Here is a 21,371-nt window from a genome sequence, read left to right as displayed (position 1 = left end):
GTCCCATGTGGTGGGTAAAGCACATGTACGAAGTGTACATGTTCTCAGTTACGAGTTTAGAACTTGAAATAGTTTAATTCAACGATCAAGATGCGTGCTCTAATTCAAAGGTTTGCTTTGGTGAGACAAGCCCGAAAACTGACGAGATTTTCGTCTGAGGCACTTCAAACTGATCAAACGCAAGTCCGCAATTACACTGACAAGGGTAGTAAGCTTATTGAAAGTGGCACACCACGACTCAGGTAATATGGGATTTATCAGCAGCAAAATAATGCAGCAAAATAATGTTAACAATGTTTAAATGTATTTTGCCTTCTGCATAAATTGTAAAAACTGTAGGGAACATTCTGAAGGAAACCATTAAAGCTCTGACATATAATTTAACTGACGTGCGAATGGCATTGGTATTCAATTATAGGCATCCAGTTACAAAAAATCAAAATTGCATACCTGTAATTAGACACCCAAGTGATAGCGCACTGATTATGTGACAAAAGGGTGCATGGAGAACCAATATCACAATTGAGAATTTTGTTGGAGATATGATCAGCTGTGAAATCATATAGCGAGATCACAAGTATTCCATTTGTATGAACTTGAAAATTAACTTGACTGAAAATTAATGCAGGCTCAACCAGTGAATCCCATCCAGGGGGGAGTAGAAATACTCCTAGTCGCTTCATGCTACAGAAACCGGGATAAGCTCCGGCCTGATGGGCCACTTGGCTCGTATGCAGACTTTACCAGCCAGTGAATTATCACAGTACCTGTTATTGAGAAAAAGTTTTATGATCTCTTCAGAATGGCAGCATCCCTTAACAAACGGAAACACAGAGATAAACATAACCGCATCATCCTGGAGGGATGGCGTCTTGTAAAGGAAGCTTTGATGGCCAACGCCAGAGTATTAGGTATATTCTACAGTGATCCAGGCCTATTGGATCATATTGACACTTCAAATTTGCCAAATAACTGCCTTGCTCAAGTAAGCCAAGAAACAATGGAAACTTTATCAAATGCCGTCACACCCCCTGGTATTGTTGGTGTGTTTAAACGACCAAGACAAGGAGAAGGAGGAGAATTAAGGAGCAACAGTGAACTTGAAAATCGTCTGACAGTGTTATGTGATGGCCTGAAAGATCCAACAAACGTAGGTATAAGTAGTGACCATCACATTTTACGTGTATACAGCAGTTACATGTACATGTAGGTTAAGTCTGTATACGAGCCAAGTGGCCAATCAGGCCAGCGCTTATCTCCAGTTTCTGTAGCATGGATTGACTAGGAGTATTTCTACTCCTCCCTGAATGGGATGCTAGTTCATCGCAGGGTTACCCCCCAGCATTAAATTTACCAGTACCCATTTATGCATCTGCAAAAAGAGGTACAGTGAGAATAAAGTGTCTTGCCTAAGGACACAACACAAGTTGACAGCCAGGGCTTGAACCCAGACTGCTCAATCCAGAGTTGAGTGCACCAACCATGAGGCCACCATGCCTCCCAGTGTAGCAGTACTCCAATAACCTTGTTTGGTTCTGAAAGTTTTGGTAAATGTTATTTCTGGTGTTTCTGGCATGGAGGGGTAATGGACGTTGGTGGACTGGACCCCAGGTTGACTGGTCTTGGATTGAGCCCTTATCGGGGTCATTGTATTGTGTTCTTGTGTAACAAACTTACATCTCACAGTGCCCCTCTCTATCTGAGAATATCATTAGGTAATAGAAAATTAAATGCTGGGGGCAAACTTGCTATTGACTAGCAAGTTTACCTCAAGGAGGAGGAGAATTACGTCAAGAAGAAGGAGGAGAATTAAGGAGCAACTTGTAGAGAGGAATAGAAATACTGCTAGTCAACTACTTGTGCTATTGAAAATGAAGATATGTGCCAGCCTATTGCATTTGCTACTTGACTCAAGACTTAACCTATATCCGATTGGTTTTTTATTGGCATAACTGACCCTTAAAACTTGAATATAGCAAAACAACTGGTTATCAAAGCTGTGTGGCCATTACAAAATGCTACTGGTTTAGTAGGATGATTTACTTAATTGATTATTGTAATAAGTATGCTAATTATTGAACTGTTAGCCTGCATGAGCATTCATGAGCAGCTAAACATTCTGGGTTTTTTCACCTGTTTCATCCTTAAAGTGTATTTTCCAATAAAAATGTGAAAACGATTTTCTCATCATTATACATTACTTATACATCGACTTCAATCTCTTTTTCAGTGGCCTTACAACCAGTACCTTGATCAAAATGATACATTTTGTCTTGTTTTATTCAGCAAATTATTTCTCTGAACATGAACTTGTTTCTCTTATTGTGTTCTCTAGGTACTTTAGTGCGGATTAGTGCAGCAGCTGGGTGCCAATCTTTTGTCACTTCAATTGGCTGTGTTGACCTGTGGGATCCAAAAGTATTACGATGTGCCGCTGGTGGACACTTCTATGTTCCACTTCATTACAACTTGAACTGGGAAGAGATCGAGACACTTATAAAAGACAAAAGGATTTTTCTTGCGCACAACAATGTCCTTGGTGAGAAAATTTTTCTGACAATTTTTGTTGTGTACTGTAGTTGAGATTTGTTTGCATTGTATGGTTACTGTACAACTTGGTAATTAATGGCTTCTCAGGGAAAGCATTAGCCAATGTGCCGTAGGCTAGGAAAACTTATACTTTAAAAGTTTAATTGTTGTTTTACATCTTTAAAAATACAAGCAACCTAGAGCTGATCAATTTAATTTGCATCTGTGATTTAAAATTTTCTAACTTTTCATATTTTGTTGTTTCCATCAGATGAACTCAGCATTCCAACGTTAGAATATTTTCAAGTAGACTGGACTCTAGGACCCAGTGTTCTCATCATCGGGAATGAAGCCACAGGCTTGGGAGAAAATGCAAAGAACTTGGCATGCCAAAATGGCGGACAACTAGTTCATGTGCCAATGGCGAACACAGTTGACAGTTTAAGTGCAGCAATGGCTGGAACAGTAATTATTTATGAGGCTTACAGACAATGCATTACTACAAAACAATTCAGAGACAAGACTAGAACATAAAAGAATATTATATTTTAAAAATTTAATCGACTGACAAAATGGCCATCAGTAGTACTTCAACTGTGACCTTGATTCTGGGGATGTAATGTGTCATATTAATTTCTCCCTGCAAAGAACAGCCAGCGCAGCTCCTGTTGATGCATCTACATTTTCATGCAGCACCAGTGGCAATCCAAAAACCTGCTCAACTTGTTTTTGGAGAACCTGATTTCTCATCAGAGCACTACCTGTGCCTACAATTCTTTGCACACCATGCAATTGCAGGAATTCCCTTGACATCATTTTCTGCACATTTTCCACAAGACCTCGAGAAAGAGCCACTCCAATGTCGCCAAGTGAGATATTTTCTGGTGTAACATTAGTCACCTGTCCCAGTTGATCTGGAAAGTGCCTTTCCCCCCAGAAAGTAGGATCCACTTTCAGTGATGTTGAACCTTTTTTCTCAGCGTAGTAAAGAATTCTTTGATAAATTTCATCTGTAGATGGAAGGCTGTCATTCACACCAAGATCCTTCATCCATGACATTAACGTCTTTACATAGACAGCAAAAACATTACCACCTGTTAGGATAAAAGATGATTACCACTTGTTAGTAATTACTTTTATCATTGGCATGTTCAAGATTTTGCTTAGCCTGTGAACACAGATGGAACAAAAGCGGGAAATCCTTCTGTGTTCACAGGCTCGGTTATATTATCATGATAAATTTTTACATTCAAATACAATGATTTGATATTTTTTTCTATGCAATAAAATGGACAGCAATAACTTTACAAGTCATGCGGTCTTTAAAGGCAACAGTTTGATAAATTGACAGTCATGCTCATTCCATTGCATTTTATTGCTATAGAAACATAAGACTCAGGCTTGAAAACAGCTGTTGTGTGTACTAATGCACAACAGTACTCTTAATTCTTAATGTCACATCCACACAGGGTTTTAGCCAGGATTTGAAAAGTAGGTGTGCAAAATGTGCTATAGAGCCTGCTCAAATAAACAATTTATAAAGCAACATATGAAAAAGAAACAATTTTCTTTAATAATTGGCTGTCCACAGGATGCCTGGATGCTCATCTGGCTAAAAGCCTGTATCCACAATAATATTTTAGAGCTTTAAAGGCTCATTATTGTACACTACACAGGATTTTTGGTGTGGCTCAATTTTCATCCTTGCTCCAACTACCTAATGCAGGATTTCATACAGCCACAGGGCACCAGGCAGATTGACAGGCTGTGAGGATAATTTTGCCCACCTGGTCTGACCCTCTAGTACCTGAAAGTGAGGCAGCTGTAATGACCTTCCTTCCTTTAAAGAATGGAAGAAGCTGCAATGCTTCCCTTGTAACGTTTTTAGCTAGATTTGGAGAGTCTCCGCTATCAATGGCACAGACACTATCAGGAACAACAACAGCTAGCTGACAGGAAGTACCAATATTAAGAACTGAAAATAAATAATAAACGAAATCAGAGTGAGTTAGAGATACACCCGGAGATACATATTGATGACCTTTTATGACAATAAAATAAATGTTATACATCATCAAATGATCAGAATGTTATTATAGATGTCCAACTGGAATCTTAAGGAATGACATCATCATAATTGACATTTCCTGTGTTGCATGATGACAGAAGCAAGCAGATGAACAGAGAGAAAATGTCAATGCTGACCACTGGCCAAAATTTAGCAAACATTTTACAGGGCAACTTGTCACATGCCTGTAACATGGAGCCAAGTTTTGCAGGTCTAATTTTGATCATGGAAGTTACTGTTAAGAAGCATCAAATTTGTGACACCTTTAATGGGGTGAAAGATCTTCAAAAAGTTCACTGTGATGTGGTTGAGGTTCAGCAAAACACATTAACATAAGGGGAGATAACTGGCTCACTTATGGGTCCAGAATTCTGGGTTTGGTATTGATAAGAAGTTCAAATGTTTGGAAACTTGACTGTGTTAACTAACTTTAGGCTTGATTCTCTCTCTCTCTCTCTCTCTCTCTCTCTCTCTCTCTGTTACTGTTCCTTGCCAATACCATTGGGGAGGAGTGTGGGCTCCATTTTTCCAAGACAGTGGCTGGGAATTAAGCCTAAGTATTAACATCACCTGCATCACTCTGCTGAGACATACTGGCAAGCACTGAACACTGGAAGTCACCCAGTCCCACCCCCACAGGTGTTCCAACAGGTATATTGTAGAATGGTCTTTGCAGTTTACCAGCCACAGCATCAGGCGTGACCACCACTGGCAGGAGGTGGGTGGGAAATTTTGCATGTTCTAGGCTGTAATATATACATAGAAGAGAGAAGTTAAAACAGTGTTGAAACAAAGATATTATAATGTGTAGTTCCACAAAAGATCCATACCTCCCCAATGGAAGGGATTTTTTCTAACCGCCACCCCCCTCCCCTCCCCCCCCCCCCCCCCCTCTGGAGACTCCAGTTAAACTTCATACATCTCTTTAAATTTTTTGGTCTTCCAGAACCCCCACCCCTCAGGAAATTCCAATCCCTTCTGTGGGGGAAGTATGGATATTTTCTGGAACTGCACAATTGAACCATGAGGGACCTACATGTATCTCCAGTCATAAGGTTAAGCTGTCTTGATTGTTTTTTGTTTTTGTTTTTTGGCATCTGTTTGCTGACATTGTTCCAAGCAGTACCCAGCCCTGTATATCCATTTACTTGAAAATTAATTATCGTGCTAAATTAGAACTACTATTGGTCGGAGATTGAAGTGCAATGTTTGACGAAGAACAGAAATTGAGCAATGTTCTAAGGGAGGTGGAGAGTTAACTTACACGTCTAACTCCCAAGTCATGTTATCGACATGAAAATATCCCCAGCTAACAGCATTGTGTGAAGACATAGAAGGCTTGTCCATTTGACACAAAACACACACAATTAAGTCCATAATAGTTCCAGCACAGTCAAAACGTTCCAAAAGATAAGGACGGTTTCTTTGAAGCCAGAAAAGACTAGCACATCCAAAACCAGTAGAAATAGCAGCATTCGTGCGAGAAGCGGGGAGCGTGGCCAAAAATTCGCTTGTACATCTTCGATCCTCCCAAGTAATCAAATGCGAAACATTGTCCCTAGCTCTAAAATAGTCACGAAATTCTGATGTATTCCAAGTCACGCAAGATTGGCCTTTCCACATCACGCAGCCATGCATTTGTCCACATATCCCGATACTGCTCACTTTGACCAGAAGATGGGTCGACAGCTGCCCTAAAACATGGTGTAAACTGGCAAGAATTTTTGCCACATCTTGCTCTGCGAAGTCCAAGTCTTCGACGCAAATATTCGCCCCTGTCTCACAACTAAAACTTTCAACGGCATCTCTGGTGTTATTTCGCAGCAGGGATACTTTGATCGAGGTTGTTCCTACGTCGATTCCGAGAACGAAAGATTCAGAGACACAATCCACCATCTTGTTTTGTAACGCAACACTCCTTCAAGAAATGTTGCGTGTGTCATGAGACTCTTGCTGCATTTTACATCACGTCAACACCTAACCCATAGCATTAGATTACTTCTTTCAGAGTACTGTATTTTTCGGTTTCTTCTCGTTTTCTTTCACTTAAGAAGCTTTAAGATGAGAGTAGCAATAATCGGAGCTGGAGCTAGTGGCCTTACTTGTATAAAATGCTGCAAAGACGAAGGTTTGGAGCCGGTGTGTTTCGAACAAGAAGACTCCATCGGAGGCTTGTGGTATTACACCGATGAGGAACGCCATAGCTCTGTTTACAAGTCCACTGTCATCAACACCAGCAAAGAGATGATGTGCTTTTCGGATTTTCCTATTCCTAAAGAATACCCCCCATTCATGCATCACGACTGGATCATGAAATATCTTCATCTGTACGCGAAATCGTTCGATTTGTACAAGCACATTCGATATCGGACAAAGGTCGTGGACCTTGGGAAAGTGACTGATTTCGAAGAGAGCGGAAAATGGGAAATCTTCTTTCAAGATCTAAACAGTAAAGATCCCAAAGAAGTGAAAAAAGAAGTGTACGATGCTGTAATGGTATGTGTGGGCCACCACTCAGAGCCTTCGTGGCCAAGTTTTTCTGGAATGGACGAGTTTACAAGGCTCAAGATGCACAGCCACGCATACAAGGACTTCAAACCATTTGAAAACAAAAATGTCCTTGTGGTTGGTACGTATTGAGATTGTTCTCTTTTTGGGTGTAACTGTTAACATCAAATGCACATCCCTACTTTCCACCTCAGGCTTACCCTACTATCCACTATCCATCCCAGCCACCTCTGCTTTCCCCTCCCCCTGTTGTCCCTTGCCCCTTGTCCCCATGTACCCCTCTCTAGATGAGACTCCCGAAGGCCAGGGTCTGAGAAAGCCTAACAGGGTTTTTTTTTTTTGTCTTTTGAATAATTCTCTGCGAGTTTGCAGGAAAGCTGGTAATAAATACAAATTAGGTCATTTCTGATTGAAGCGATATGAAATGAAATCGCTCACAGCTTGAGCTGCAAACTGTTATTGTTAAACTTAATAATATGTCAAACCAAGCTATCAAACTTATTTTAATTGCTGAGAATTGTACATACTTTTATGATCCAGTGGCAGACATATAGTGTTAGGGACCTTAAGATCGAGGTACAACATTAAGTACAAAAATCTACAGTGAGTGAGATCATGACATGTCATGTCTATCACATTTCCTGAATCTCTCCTTCTATCAGGCAGTGGCAGAGAGTAGTCATTAGGCCCTGGGAACACGATCAGTTTGACAATAGAAACTGAGCCATTCAGACAGTTGTACCTGAGTATATTGTACTTGTTCACATACAGTGGAATCGCAATTTCTCGTACCCTCATTTTTTCGAACCTCCCGATAACTCGAACCAAAAGTAGTTCCCTGTACCACTGTAATTTTACCCCCGATTTCTCAAACTCTCCGATTTTTCCAACCAATTTTCTTTTCCCTTGGAGGTTCGAAAAATCAAGATTCCGCTGTAGTAGTACCTCAATGTGGAGGTCTCAATCTGAAGGTCTCATTCTGGAGGTGTACCAGGAAACTATGCCACCTCTACAAATTCTCTGATAGGTTTCAGCACAGGACTGACACATGCAGTAATTCTCTTACCACAATGCCAAATAAAGCAAGAATTACCTTGTGTTTTGCCGAGTTTCTAATTAAGACCCTTTCTCAACACTGTTGCAATGGTTGGAGATGACCCTTTAACCAGTCAGACCCACAGGGGAATGAAATCAATCCATTTACCACAACTGAAGCAGAAAGGCTGAAATTAAACTTTGCAGCAGGTATATTTGCTGCCCTCTGAGGAAGTCATATTTAGTGAAATGGCCCATGGTGCATAAAACTTGGGAACACTGCCAATCCAAAAGTAACTTTTATTTTATTCTAAAAAAAAAAAAGCACTGTATGTTTTCTATGATAGACCATGATAAACAGGTGAACCTCACTGTCTCAAACTTGGCTATCTTAAATTCCCTCTTATCTCAAACTTTAATCATTTTTACGTGGATATTCTTGTTTCAGTCAGTCATTTTTCAGTCAGTCATTTTTCAGTCAGCTCAATCTTGAACCCCTGCCATCTTGAACTAACTTTTGTTTACCTTAAGAGCTTGAGAAAGCGAGGTTTTACCTTCACATGGCACAAAAATATGCTTGGATATTAAAATTTTGTCCACAGACATTATTTGTTCCAAGAAGCAAACAGTTTTCCAAGAGGGAAGCTCGAGGAAAACTGTGAGCTTCAAGGAACAGATACTGTCCAAGGGCAAATATCTGACCATATGTTAACATCAAATGGAGGCTACTGTGTTTATTATCCTTTTTTCTCCTCTCTTGTGCAGGTATTGGAAACTCTGGAGGTGACATTGCTGTGGAACTTAGTCGCCATACCTCCCACGTGTTCCTCAGCACTCGACGAGGAGCATGGGTCTTGTCCCGAATGGGGAAAGGCGGGGAACCTTTTGACCAACAGGCAATTAGGCGATTTGCATCTCTGATACCAATACCAATTCAGTTGTACCTCTTCACCAAAACAGTAAACAACAGATTTGACCATGAAGCGTTTGCATTACGACCCCAGCATCCACTCACTGGTCAACATCCAATGGTCAATGATGATCTCCCTCACCGCATCATTGCTGGAGGTGTTGTTATTAAGCCTAATGTGACCAGCTTCACCAAAACTGGAGTTGTCTTTGAAGATGGCACCCAAGTGAATGATTTGGATGCAGTGATCTTTTGCACAGGGTATAAGATAGGCTTCAAGTTTATAGATCACTCCATTCTTCCTGTAAGCGATAACAAGGTTGAATTATACAAATACGTGTTTCCCCCTAACCTTGCCAAACCAACTCTTGCTGTTTTTGGATGTGTCCAGCCACTTGGTGCGATTTTTCCAATATCTGAGCTCCAAGCACGGTGGGCAACGAGAGTGTTTTGTGGGAAAACATCACTTCCCCTCAAGAGCATTATGATGGAAGACATCGAAAAGAAAAGAAAAACAATGCAAGAGAGGTATTACGCCTCAAAACGGCATACCATACAGGTTAGACTACGAGTGTTATACATGAAATCAATATTAGACAAATTCTACTAGTTCACTGATAGCTACTGATACAAATGCTGCAATCTGATGGGTTGAGCTATGCAACACTTTCAGTCACTGGTGTTCAATGGCTGGAGCTCGTCTATAAAATGGGGACTTTCAGTTTCTTATTTACCTAAATTCTTAAGGGGACTTAAAGAAGGACATTCACCCTTACTTGACTTAACAGACTCAAAATTGCTGAAAAAAACTGATGTGTGCGTGTACACAACTGCAAGTTTCAAATGATAGTTCAGTCGACCTCATAATCATCATCTATCGCCTCATGGAAATTGCGAGCCTGTCGTCTAATTTATTGTGGTCACTGTTAAACTATCAAAAACTTCAGTTAGGGCCCGGACGCACTGAGCAAATTTTCGTTTATTTTGCAAAAAAGTCTGTCACCAGTACAGTTCCCTGAGACAAGTGCGCCCGGTGATTTTTAGATCTACCAAATTTTGTCAAGGCTTGCCAAACTTCAAGATGCCGTCGTCCTGCCTCGGAGCGGGATAAATTTTTGTGAGGCGTGAAATCTGACAGATTTGTCAATTTACACGCCATGATTTGAAGGAAAATGTCAATCAAGAAAATTTGATCTCTTTTTTTTAGTCGGAGTTTTTCAATCCAAAGCCCGCCAAAATTATCTCATACTTGCGCGGCAATCAAACGGTGAAGAGGGAAGATTGGTACCTCGGTATGCTGCATGACGATCCTTACTCAGAATATAACTATTACTGTTCCCAAGTTTATGTTCCAGCGGCATCTCCAGGGCCAAGTACAGTTCAATTTGTCAGCATTTGTACATCCCTATGCAAACCGACCAAACATCTGTATGCAAACCACCCGAGTCAGCCGAGTACATGTACAAGTACTCGTGGTTAACAAATATTTTGCTGTCTCTCAGTGCGCCCACGCTTGACAAATTGAAAATTTGGCAGAGACACATTTTCTCGAGATTTTTGGAAGGGCCAAACAAATTTTGCCAGTCCAGTGCGTCCGGACCGTTATTCCTCCATTATTTTTGCATCGAATTTTTTGACTCTTTTGTCTCCAAATCCCTTGGCTTTCTAAATTCCAATATGGCGTGTGGAAGGCAATGACTGGCATGAAGCAATGATGAAGAAACGAATTAAAGCACGGTAAACGATGTGAAAATAGTTTGCTTGTTCAAACATGGTTGTTAACATAGCATAACGGACCCAACAACCATTGACAGCCCCAAACAATAATGATTGATAATGATTAAACGTTGAAGTAAACCAGCCAAATAATTAAATTCGTGAGTTGGGGGATCATTTCACTTGCATTTTTTCACTAGTCTTCTCAAAAATCATGATTTAAGTCTTGCAATATATTGTGCGTGGAACTATTTCCTAATTGAAATTTCAATAATCACCAATTGGTTAATCAACTAACAGGAAACTATTAAAAAGCCGGTCATTTACTTAATATGTTTAACAGTTAATTGATCCTGGTAATTAACTGAAGTCGACTTTTAACGTAGATTGTCACTCTCCAAAAGGAACTGTATGTTTATATACTTCTTACTGAACAATTGTCACCATAAACATTGTCAGCTATGTCAGTTGATAATGTTTTAATGCAATTCATCACTTGCTCGAAGTTTTGGACCGTGGTTGAAACCTTTCTCTTTGATCTCTGCATCGGAGCAACCTGTTTCCCACCAGGTAATCCAGTGTAGATCCTCTCCTGAGAGTCTGTGACCTCACCTGGTATCTCACTGAGTATTTTTTCTTTGCTCCTACTTACAGGTTGACTATATTCCCTATTGTGACGAATTAGCCAATGAGATTGGTTGTAAGCCAAACTGTGTGAGGCTCTTTTTCAGCGACCCTGGCTTGGCCCTGCGGTGCTTTTTTGGACCCTGTACGCCGTCGCAATACCGACTCACGGGACCTGGTGCTTGGGTAGGAGCCAAGAAGGCTATTGAAGATGCTCCTGGAAATGTGATTTACGCAACAAGGACACGCGTCTTGCCGCAGAAGGAGAACAACGGGCCTAATACTACTCTCGTTGTCTTGAAATTGCTGGTTTTATTAGTTGTGGTATTTGCCATTTTAATGAGGTTTTTTCGTGAAACCTGATCAGAGTTCATATAGATGACAGCATTTATCGTGTTCGAGTTTCTACTAGTCTCTCCTATATAGGCAGCCTGATAGTTATCGCTAATTTCGCCCTGCCTAGTCCCCAGTCTCCCCACTTTGTTTGGAACGTGGTGAGTGTGGGTGACCTGGACGCAACCTAACCATTGAGCCCCGCGTACCCAGTTTCCGCCTTTCACCGATGAAATACAATGAAATGTGGCTTGGGGACGAGGCAGGTCTACCTTAACATTGCTCAATAGATAATGTAACGCAATTACAAGTTTGTGGGCGATGCGAGTATTGTAGGACTGGAGAATCTTCACGATGGTTGCTGTCAACCCTTGTTGTGTACAGTAGAGGAGTATTGTCCCTATTTAGCGCTAGGTCTCTGGTTGTTCAGTAGTTCGATGGGTGTTTCGTCAAACAAAAGTCAGCATTGTATAGTTGTACTTCTACAAGACTCAATCGAAGCATCGTAAAGTTGTGCTCAGCGTCAAATTAGTTTTAGTTTTATATTGAGAAGTAGAGTTTTAGGCTGAATGGTCACAGTTGGCCATGTACATGTAATAATATTATATCGAAACGACAGGTCGTGTTTGACCACGTTTCCAAACACGGAGAAGAGGGTTGAAAATACGACTCGTAGCGGAGTATTTTTGACAAACTTCGAGGTGTTTGATTTTTTTTATTATTCAATGGAATCTAAAGCTAAGGAGAAAACGAAGAAATTAGATCGTTGTAATTCTAGGCTAAATTAAGATCACATATCTAAACACCGTCACAGTCACGATTTTCGTAGATTAAACTTGATGAATTATTAATGAGTTTGAGAAAAAAATATATATATCATTCAAACGTTCCTTCATTCGTGTCAAATGATTATAATAGTAAACTTAAAAATGATGATGATGATGATGATGATGGTAATGTTGATAGTTCTTGTCAAAGGCATACATCTTATATATCTTCCTTTTACAATAATTTATACAGAAAATGTAATGACCTTATGTAATAATATTTAAATTGAATAATGTGATAACAGCTTTTTGGGCCGCTTAAGTTGTTATCCTTGTTACTACAGTTATGATCTTACACAAAACAGCAGGTGTTTGTTATGGTTAATGAACTGGAACAGTAACCTCTGACTTAAAAATGCAAAACAAACTAAAACTAATGTATCTGTAACTACTCAGCTCGTTTAGTTTTTACTATTTTGAGTAGTTTTTTTGCTTATTAAGTTTAATGTATTCTTTTGCTGAGTGATATTCTATTTATTATGCAAAATAAAATGGTTGTTGTTGTTGTTGTATCTACGTTGGATTTCTATATTTTCTGATAGCGAAAGCAAATATGTAAAACATACTAAATTATCTTATTTTCTCTCCTCACAGTAACTATTGACGAAATAAAACGTTGTCGAGATAAAGTTGTTTAAAAGATACAGTTGATTGTGAAGAAGGTACAGTGTGGAGTACATGACTGTGAGATGGGCGACAGGGATAAAGATGCTCTTGGGCCATAACAGACATGAGTTTAGGTCAACAAGAAAGGATTATTGGATGGGAAATAAGTTATTATTGATCAATGCAATACCGTGTAAAATCGTAAACTACGGTAATGAGTTAAATCAGAAGTTCATGGTATAAAAGGTAAAATCAGAATTGCAAGCTTGTGAAAGTTCTTAATTGGAGAATAGCTGTTATTGTAGTTGAATCTGCAGTCAAACATTCAGGCATGGAAACGAAGCGAAAGGGTCAACACAATGCAGAATTGACCCTTTCGCCTCGTTTGTGTGTCAAGCCATTGATAACTGCAATAACAGCTACTGACACACGCAATTGACTTGTTCACCATTAGGGGACTTTTCATGAGTAATATGGTCTGATATTCCATATTAGGGGCGAACCATTTTTTTTTTTAGGGGAGGGGCGCTGCTGAAAAGAAAATCGTGGAGAAAATTGCCCAACACCGTCCCCTCCCCCCACCCCCCGCCAGTCAAGGAAATAATGGTCCGTCCCTCAGTAAAATGATACAACCATGCTTATACAAATGTCGCAATCTGATTGACCGAGCTTCTCAGACACTATCAGGCATTACTGTGCAGTGGTTGGAGGACGTCCAAAAAATGGCAACGTTTTCTCATTTCTTTGATGTTTCGAGGAAGATTAAGAAATATTACTAATGGTAATTTAATTCCAATGAATACTAAAGAAACGAAATTGACCGTTTTCAAACGTTTTCTTGATATGATCAGCGCGTGAAAATAGCTGAATGATTGCAGACAAATGCTATCCATAAAAGCGATATTCCTTATTTTATTTTAAATAAAACTGTAAAAGTTAAAACGAAAACAAAAGAACGAAAATTGATCTAAAAGTAATTTATTCTTTCAATTGAAAGACTGTTTTCAACAATTTAAAAAAAATCTTCAGGGTTACCCTAGGGGGATAACTTACGCTAAGGGCCGGGTAACCCTGCAAAGGACAAGCATCTCATCCCGGGGAAAGGGGATAAGCGCCAGCTAAGTGTGCGCTTGCTTCGAAGGTAGACTTAAACGTTTTCAGGTTTTCTCTCTTTGCAGTTGTAGGCTAGAGAACAAGCAGTATTTAATAATGCGTAAGTTGAAAACAAATTTGAACAATCGTGAACATTCGGTGGGATTTAAGACAATACATTATTCGTCGCGTCCCGCTCGCAATACCGTAAGTGGTACCGCAAAAGGTCCCGATGGAGACATTTTGAGGCTGAACACCTAAGAGCAACCAAAACCGCTTGTTTGACCCCTAAAAGGTGCGATGGGCACCCACGTCTTTGACTTTTTGTATGGGTGTAGAAAATAGACGAATGGCAGGCTGCTTTAAAATGTTATTTCGAGTGCTAACGCCTCTGAAACACAAAGCAAGATTGTTGCGAGGCATTTAAGAAGCGACTGTCCACAGAACTCAAGAAATAGGGCGGAACAGCTGAACAGTTTTAACTCAGTTTTTCATGGCCCTATATTTTGTCGCTCATATTTACTTTCGTCAGCTGCTAAAATAGCGTATTGGTAGCAGTAGTAGTATTGTATCTGAACCGTCTGGGTTTTAGCATATGCCAATTGTATTATTATTATTATTATTATTATTATTATTATTATTATTATTATTGTTATTATTATTATTTGTCCCTATAAGTAATATTGTCCTTATTTTGGATTAACTCCCGATAAAAAGGTTGTTATATTGTTAGTATTGTAAGCAATGTTGGTTGGTATTGTAATTAGTCATTTGTAAGTAGTGATAGTGATGTAAGTAACTTTAGTTTTTTGTAAACTTGTACCTAAAGTGTAGTATTGCAAAAAAAAAAAAAAAAAATAGGGCGGAACAGGCTCGCTGTTTTTTGCACAGTGTCTTGTGCCAACCGATGAATGTTCCCATTCCCACCACAGTTTTGAAAATTGAGTTCTGAAACTCGTCAATAATTCTTCAAGTCAAAACAAAGAAAACTAGGGCCTCTTCATATGAGTCCGGTAACCGGGCTGGCTCGGTTACCGGGACGAATTTTGTTGTCTGTTCATATGGGAAATTTCAGCCCGGTCTCCCGGGATGAATTCTAAGAAACACAACCAAAATGGTGGAACATAAACTTGTATCGTTCACGGCTGTCGTAGCTTTGTTTACTCTTGTAACTGTACTAATAAAGCTACTTCGCATGCTCCTAAAACGGAAATACATACAATACAAAAATTATGCCATTTTGACCTCTATGTTGCGAAAGCGAAGCTATTTTGTCTAAAAAGTTTCGTCCCGGTTACCCGGGCTGGAGAGTTCATATGGGGAAATTTTTATCCCGGTTACCGAGATCTCGGTAACCGGGCCAGCCCGGCTTCTCATATGAACACATCGACATTTTTACGAAGAAAAGAGTGGCGAGACGAGATCTCGGAAACCGAGCCAGTCCGGTTGACCGAGCTCATATGAAGAGGCCCTCACAACCGTGTAGGAAGTTTAGATACCCGGTCTTAATTAGCAAAGATTTTAACGATTTTACTTCTCCGTTTACTCCTAAATTTTTGTTTCGATTGAGAAGATACATCAAACACTCGAGAATGTGTTTCATCGGCTATCCAAATACCTAGAATTTCGTCGAAACTACTCCGCTGCGCGTCGTATTTTCAACTCTCTTCTCGGTGTTTGGATAAAACACTGTCTCTCGTGTTTGATATATTACTTCAAAATGAGAAAGAATGAAAAAGTTGAACGATGGCAACATTTTGTTCAATATTCAAATTATTATCATAAAAATTGGAACTATAAATGTGGCATTTAATTTACCCAACTAACTAATCAGCCTCGACTGATAGTGACATGTTTACCATGTATCTGAAAATTAACAAAACAAAATAATAAAACAAATGCAACAGAAGAGAACTTGGTAAATGAAAGTTCCATTTTATTTTGACACTAATACAACTATTAGAGATCTTTTACTCAGCATTTATGCCGGCACGTTTATTAGTGTTTTTTCATCGGTGGCGTAGGATAATAAAGAAATTAAAGTTTATTTAAACGAAGTTTATGTTTTGCTGTTCTGGGCCCGCATCGTGGATGTCACGTCTTTCGCTAAATGTTCCAACCTTTTCAGTCTTAATCTGCTACAAACTTAAGAAACCTGGCTCTTTTTAATTTTGGTCTCTAGTAATCATAACCATTTATTCACAGTCTCGTTGATTAAACTGTTATGTTAAGCTTTCGATGGATTTAAGGATAATTTTGAGAATTGCAGTGAGTAATAAATTAGTTACTTTTAATCCTCTTTTTTTCGTTGCTTCTAAATTGTGCCATTTTACTTTGCAAGAATGTCGAACCACATCTATATACAGCTAAGTATTTAAAAAACAGTTAAACTGTCTTATTGTGTCTTTCACTGCTTGCTTGACCTGTCTAATCTTCCAACAATAAAGGAGCGGGTTTAGGGATGAGTTCAAGAGGACTAGAGTCAACACGGTTATCCAAGCCACGTCATTTTCTATTCCATTTGCAGAAAGCACAGCGGGAATAACCCATGGAACATAACAGGCAACTAATGCCAACTGCACCCACAAAATGCTAGAAACTGACTTCTTGTATCGTGTTATGTTGAGTGGAATCCTGCCTCTGTTTGGTTGTCCTTGTGGGACATGGTTTTGTACTTGAGCTTGTTGATGTCGTAGTTTGAGGTGGATCCTCGTATAACAGACAGTTGAAATTACCAGAGAAAGTGTTACGAGAATTACACCTAACAAAATGGTGATATCGCTTGGCCACCTCCCTATAGCTATTAATCCAAGGGAAGCTGCGATAAGCCAAAAGCAGATTATAACTACATGAACGCGCCTTAATGTTACCACATGTCTGTATCTCAGTCCTAACAACAGTGCGAGAAGTCTGTCCACAGCAATTGCGGTCGACATCATCCCAGATACAGAACACGAAAGCCAGCTTAAGGTATAGAAAACGAAGAACACATAGGTATAATCACTCTCGTTCATCGTTGTTGTGGGAGACAAGGGAGCCATCAAGCAGATTATGTAAAGTGGTTGTACAATAACTCCAACGCAAAGATCATTGGCCGCCAGACATCGAAAGAAAAGTTTCGTCGGAGGATAAATAGAAGTGACTTTTTGAAGAGCAATAAGGATCAGAGCGTTGCCCAGAGATGCGGTGATGGAAAGAAAAATGTTCAAAGCTGAAAAAAATGCAAGCATGCCTGCCTGTGATGGGTTGAGTACTTGGTTGAGCTTGCTTGTGAAGTGTCCATCTTCAGTAATGTTCGCCATTGTTTTGAATGGGTTAGAAAATTGAAGTCGCTGTTACTGAAGACCTCTTCTAGTTCACAACGAACCTCGGTTAACTTGCAGCGCTAGTAGCTCGTACTGATGTAGCTGATAACACAACCAGCTGTCCTTTAAGACTGTTTTACTCAACTGTCCAATGTTAATTGGTTTAGACTTTCAAATTTGCCATTTGTCAATATAAAGTCATTTTTATGCTGAAAAGTGATGGATTTTTTAGTTGCTTAAAACAAAGAATTGCGAGCTGTTAGATGATGAAAGAATTGAAATTAAAATGCTGGTAGAGATCGAAAGCTGAAGAGTAGCGGTAACGCAAAGACTAAGCCTTACCGCAGACCTTCGGGGTGTCTTCCAGAAAATCTTTCGTTCTCACATCGCTTTTAACAAAACCATAGAAAAGTATATGTTATCGTAAAGCTAATAAAATTTACAAGCAGAAAAATAATCATTGTAATAATTTGATTGACTGGTTAGCGCGCGCAAGACTTCCAACGCAAAACTGACAATGTTTGCAGAACTGAATTCCCTGCCTTCGTTTTCGCACGTACGAGCAAGCAACTCCATAATGACAATCAGTGGGTGACGGGTCAGAGGGGGAGAAGGAAGTTGTGGGAGAGGGGGGGGGGGGGGAGCACGGACTATGTATGTGAGGTTTTGTCGATACTCCTTTTGGCTGTTGACAAAATCTATATTGAACTTCGAGAGTAGAATCCCAGTTTGCCGATATTCATCTTCAAATTAATGTTTTATCTTTACCATGAGCTAAAAACAGTTTTTCACAAAATTTGGCCTTTGGGGGCAGTAGGTAAATAACAAGCGCATTTCAAGTCCTGGATCAAGTGAATTTATTAATTATTCGACCAGCGTCCGTTGGATTAAACAACAGCTGCAAATGTCTTGTCATTTCATCAAATAAAACAGGCGTATTTTTCAAATACTAGATGCTCTTAAAATTGTTATGCCAAAAACGGCATGTTTCTGACATTAATCTTTTGTTGTGTCAACTAAAAGCAATTAGTAGAATTTTCCCTTTAGACTAACTAAAACACTGCAATCTAATTGGTTGAATTATCGCGTACTGTCAGCTATTGCTGTGCAATGCCTTGAGGATGTCCACATAATGGCGACGTTTTCTCTTTTCACCGATGTTTTGGAGGAAGATTAGAAAACATTACTGGATAATTCAATTTCCAAGAAGACCAGAGAAAGGAAATTGATCGCTGTGCGACTTTCAAACTTCATAATTAATCAGCAGACTGATGTGAGCGTGTAAACAGCTGCAAGTTTCAAACAATACTGTTTAATCCGCGAGTGATTTTGCTAAGAAGTGGAGTTTTTTATAGTTACTGTATCATTAAATGCATTTCTAGCTTTCTGACTGGTTCACTGAATCTAGGTTACCTAGGTTTCACTGTGTAATGGAAAAAAGCTGCTGCAAGTGTCGCTCAGCTTAAAATTTTTCGGCGGTAATGAAGTTCTGTCAAAAAAATGGCTGAAAACCGAAGATTTGGTAAGCTTTCCACCGCAAAATCTTGGTAACGCGATCCCGGAAACTACAAAAAGGCTCAAAATGTTACAATTAACTTAACTACCTAGAGTTTAATACGAAACATATAATCGAAAAGGCTTGTAAATGTGCAACAAAAGCGATTGCAGCTGAGTGAAGAAGAAAAGCATCCAGAAAAATATTTTAAATTTCGGGAAGATCCAAAAACCGACACAATATAATTGTTAGTAAAGCATGAAACAAAAGCTTAGCACTCGAGTAAAGATTGTTACGTTACATTTGGGTCTTGTCTTTTTTTTACTTCAGTGAACTCGACCGACTCGAAACAACACAATCTGTAGTTTGATGATGAAAGCGGCGTAAAAACAATTTAACTCTTGTTTGACGTTCAGAATTAGACAACGTCGGAGATGACTACGCGATACGAAAACTCTGTCTCGCTCGTTGCCCCTTTTGTTATTTATCCCCTCGTGCCCAGCGTTAGAGATCTTTATTTGAAGGAAATTTATGGTCAGAATTCTACTAAAACAACTAGATTATTTGTTGTAGATTTCCATGAGGTGATCATAGTGGATTCAGCCTCTATCACCTGTGGGAAAAAATTAGCATCGCGCACTTCTATTTTCATGTAAGCTGCCTTACCGTTATGATTGTTTTCTGTCTGCGACATTCAACTTATTTTTATATCTTTTTGTTAAAAAACATAGTTAGTGTAGTGGTGAAAAATTGCTCTGCTATTTTCCGTTTTCTGTTCTCTGCGGGTTAAGGAGCATGATAGTGCGCATGTTTCTAGCTGTTAAAATTCTTACGCTCAACGTAATAGTAATTTTGTTTTGGGATGAAGAGTACAGTTTGGAGAAACTACGAATATAGTTGCGCTTGTTTCTCCTGCTTGTCGAAATGTCCAATATTCAACGTGGTATACCGAAGTTTTATTCGTTGTTTTTAACAATATTTTTATAGCAGATTTTATAAAGTAGGAGAATGACTACACGCGGTTGTTGAATTTTATTTGAATTAGTTCACTCACACCCACAACCAGAGTTGTTTATATTGTGTTGGAATGTTTCGGATGGCTAGCGCTTGCTTGGTTAGCCGAAGGCAACGAGAATCTCAAGAGGAGCACTTCTTCTTCTCTGTATATAGCTCACTTGAGCGCCAACTTTAACTTATCTCTGAACTACTAGCAAAATGAACTCCGTCTGTTAAATACCCCCTATCGATAGGCCTGTGTGGGCACACGGGATAACAACCGATCTTAAACGTTTGACATCCTATTGGAACACTGACCAAAACACTTTCACGCGACTCTCAGAAGAGGTCAAAAATAAAAGTCTAGACATTAACGTTTAGAGAGCAAGAAACCAAAACAGGATTTTCCTTGGAGATCCAGACCAAGGAAGTAGACCAAGGAAGTAGGGGGGGGGGGGGGGGGCGGTTTTGTTTTGCTTCCCTGCCGGCTTTTCTTCCTTCTGTGATTTCTTCTTTTTTACCCAAAATAAGGGAGGGGGGGTGGGTCCCCCGGGTCCCTCCCCTAGATCCGTCACTAACAACGATAAAAACGAAGGATCACGCACTGAAACAACTCGATTCACAACAACTGTTACTTCTTGAGTAAAGTTGTTGCTCAAAACATTGACCTGGTGCTGGTGTGTTCAAGAGCTGATACCATGGCAACCATGTCCCTGCCACTCCAAATATGGTTGTTTATGTTCATTATCCCCAGGATTAATTGCGTCAGGGTACATTGCCAGCACTAAAACATACAGTGGGTTAAAATTTTTCATTTCCAACGTTGTTTTACTTTCTCAAAGACGTGCTCTTAAAGCTTTGAGGTTGTCAGACGTAATTTATTAAATCGTCGACGTTTCGCGGTCTTTTTAGATGCATAGCATGTGCGTAGCACAGTGGATATCGAGTTTTGCGAAAAGCAGCAAAGCCTTCTGTTCAAGAAAAACTGCAGAAAGATAAGGATCGATCTCTGTAATTCCAATAACTCACTGTTCAGAAAATACCCGAGAAGAAAGCGAGCGCCTTGGAAGGTTTTACTGTACTTCAATGGATTAAATTTTCCATTGACGATGAACTCTCTTCTTAGTCTAACTTGCTCTCTATAGAGAGCTTAAGCAAACCACGACTGCAATGGCAACGAGAACGCCATTAAATAAAAGGTTTAATGAGGTAGAACAATGACTGTGCACGTGCGTTATAAATTCTTATACATTTCTTAGCCGTCCTCTACAGAACAACTACGTAAAATGACTGAATTCTGCGTGTTTTCGCCGTCGCGAACGACGGC

At 39.6% G+C, this 21,371-nt stretch overlaps 4 protein-coding genes across 4 annotated transcripts; 2 read left to right on the top strand and 2 right to left on the bottom strand.

Annotated features, from left to right (window-relative positions):
• Positions 1-6: 6 nt before the first annotated feature.
• On the top strand, positions 7-3,236 carry LOC145464329 (rRNA methyltransferase 3, mitochondrial-like). Its single transcript, XM_081448176.1, has 4 exons — positions 7-242; positions 802-1,154; positions 2,336-2,539; positions 2,801-3,236. Exons 1-4 carry the CDS (start codon positions 91-93, stop codon positions 3,061-3,063), a joined length of 972 nt encoding a protein of 323 aa, XP_081304302.1. The 5' UTR covers positions 7-90; the 3' UTR covers positions 3,064-3,236.
• Positions 3,138-6,493, bottom strand: LOC145464328 (sedoheptulokinase-like). The gene is made up of 4 exons (XM_081448175.1): positions 5,862-6,493; positions 5,168-5,343; positions 4,337-4,504; positions 3,138-3,623 (listed from the first exon to the last, which is right to left on the bottom strand). The coding sequence occupies exons 1-4, from the start codon at positions 6,491-6,493 to the stop codon at positions 3,154-3,156; spliced, it is 1,446 nt and encodes a 481-aa protein (XP_081304301.1). The 3' UTR covers positions 3,138-3,153.
• Positions 6,494-6,538: 45 nt separating this feature from the next.
• LOC145464327 (flavin-containing monooxygenase 5-like) lies at positions 6,539-13,886 on the top strand. Its single transcript, XM_081448174.1, has 3 exons — positions 6,539-7,226; positions 8,906-9,609; positions 11,421-13,886. The coding sequence occupies exons 1-3, from the start codon at positions 6,539-6,541 to the stop codon at positions 11,751-11,753; spliced, it is 1,725 nt and encodes a 574-aa protein (XP_081304300.1). The 3' UTR covers positions 11,754-13,886.
• Positions 13,887-16,092: 2,206 nt separating this feature from the next.
• On the bottom strand, positions 16,093-17,784 carry LOC145463927 (adenosine receptor A2a-like). Its single transcript, XM_081447718.1, has one exon. The coding sequence runs from the start codon at positions 17,548-17,550 to the stop codon at positions 16,615-16,617; it is 936 nt and encodes a 311-aa protein (XP_081303844.1). The 5' UTR covers positions 17,551-17,784; the 3' UTR covers positions 16,093-16,614.
• Positions 17,785-21,371: the final 3,587 nt, after the last annotated feature.

This window comes from Orbicella franksi, chromosome 12, assembly GCF_964199315.1.
Source record: "Orbicella franksi chromosome 12, jaOrbFran1.1, whole genome shotgun sequence".
Lineage (NCBI taxonomy): Eukaryota > Metazoa > Cnidaria > Anthozoa > Scleractinia > Merulinidae > Orbicella > Orbicella franksi.
Note: the sequence above shows the minus strand (reverse complement) of the source record. Positions and strands in the feature narration are given on the sequence as shown.

Coding starts and splice junctions, on each gene's coding strand:
- LOC145464328 (XM_081448175.1), bottom strand. CDS start 6,493: ATGGTGGATTGTGTCTCTGAATCTTTCGTTCTCGGAATCGACGTAGGA. Junction 5,344..5,861: donor ATGACTTGGGAGTTAGACGT/GTAAGTTAACTC, acceptor TATATATTACAG/CCTAGAACATGCAAAATTTC. Junction 4,505..5,167: donor GTCTCAGCAGAGTGATGCAG/GTGATGTTAATA, acceptor ATTTATTTTCAG/TTCTTAATATTGGTACTTCC.
- LOC145464329 (XM_081448176.1), top strand. CDS start 91: ATGCGTGCTCTAATTCAAAGGTTTGCTTTGGTGAGACAAGCCCGAAAA. Junction 243..801: donor AGTGGCACACCACGACTCAG/GTAATATGGGAT, acceptor TGATCTCTTCAG/AATGGCAGCATCCCTTAACA. Junction 1,155..2,335: donor GAAAGATCCAACAAACGTAG/GTATAAGTAGTG, acceptor TGTGTTCTCTAG/GTACTTTAGTGCGGATTAGT.
- LOC145464327 (XM_081448174.1), top strand. CDS start 6,539: ATGAGACTCTTGCTGCATTTTACATCACGTCAACACCTAACCCATAGC. Junction 7,227..8,905: donor CAAAAATGTCCTTGTGGTTG/GTACGTATTGAG, acceptor TCTCTTGTGCAG/GTATTGGAAACTCTGGAGGT. Junction 9,610..11,420: donor CAAAACGGCATACCATACAG/GTTAGACTACGA, acceptor TCCTACTTACAG/GTTGACTATATTCCCTATTG.
- LOC145463927 (XM_081447718.1), bottom strand. CDS start 17,550: ATGGCGAACATTACTGAAGATGGACACTTCACAAGCAAGCTCAACCAA.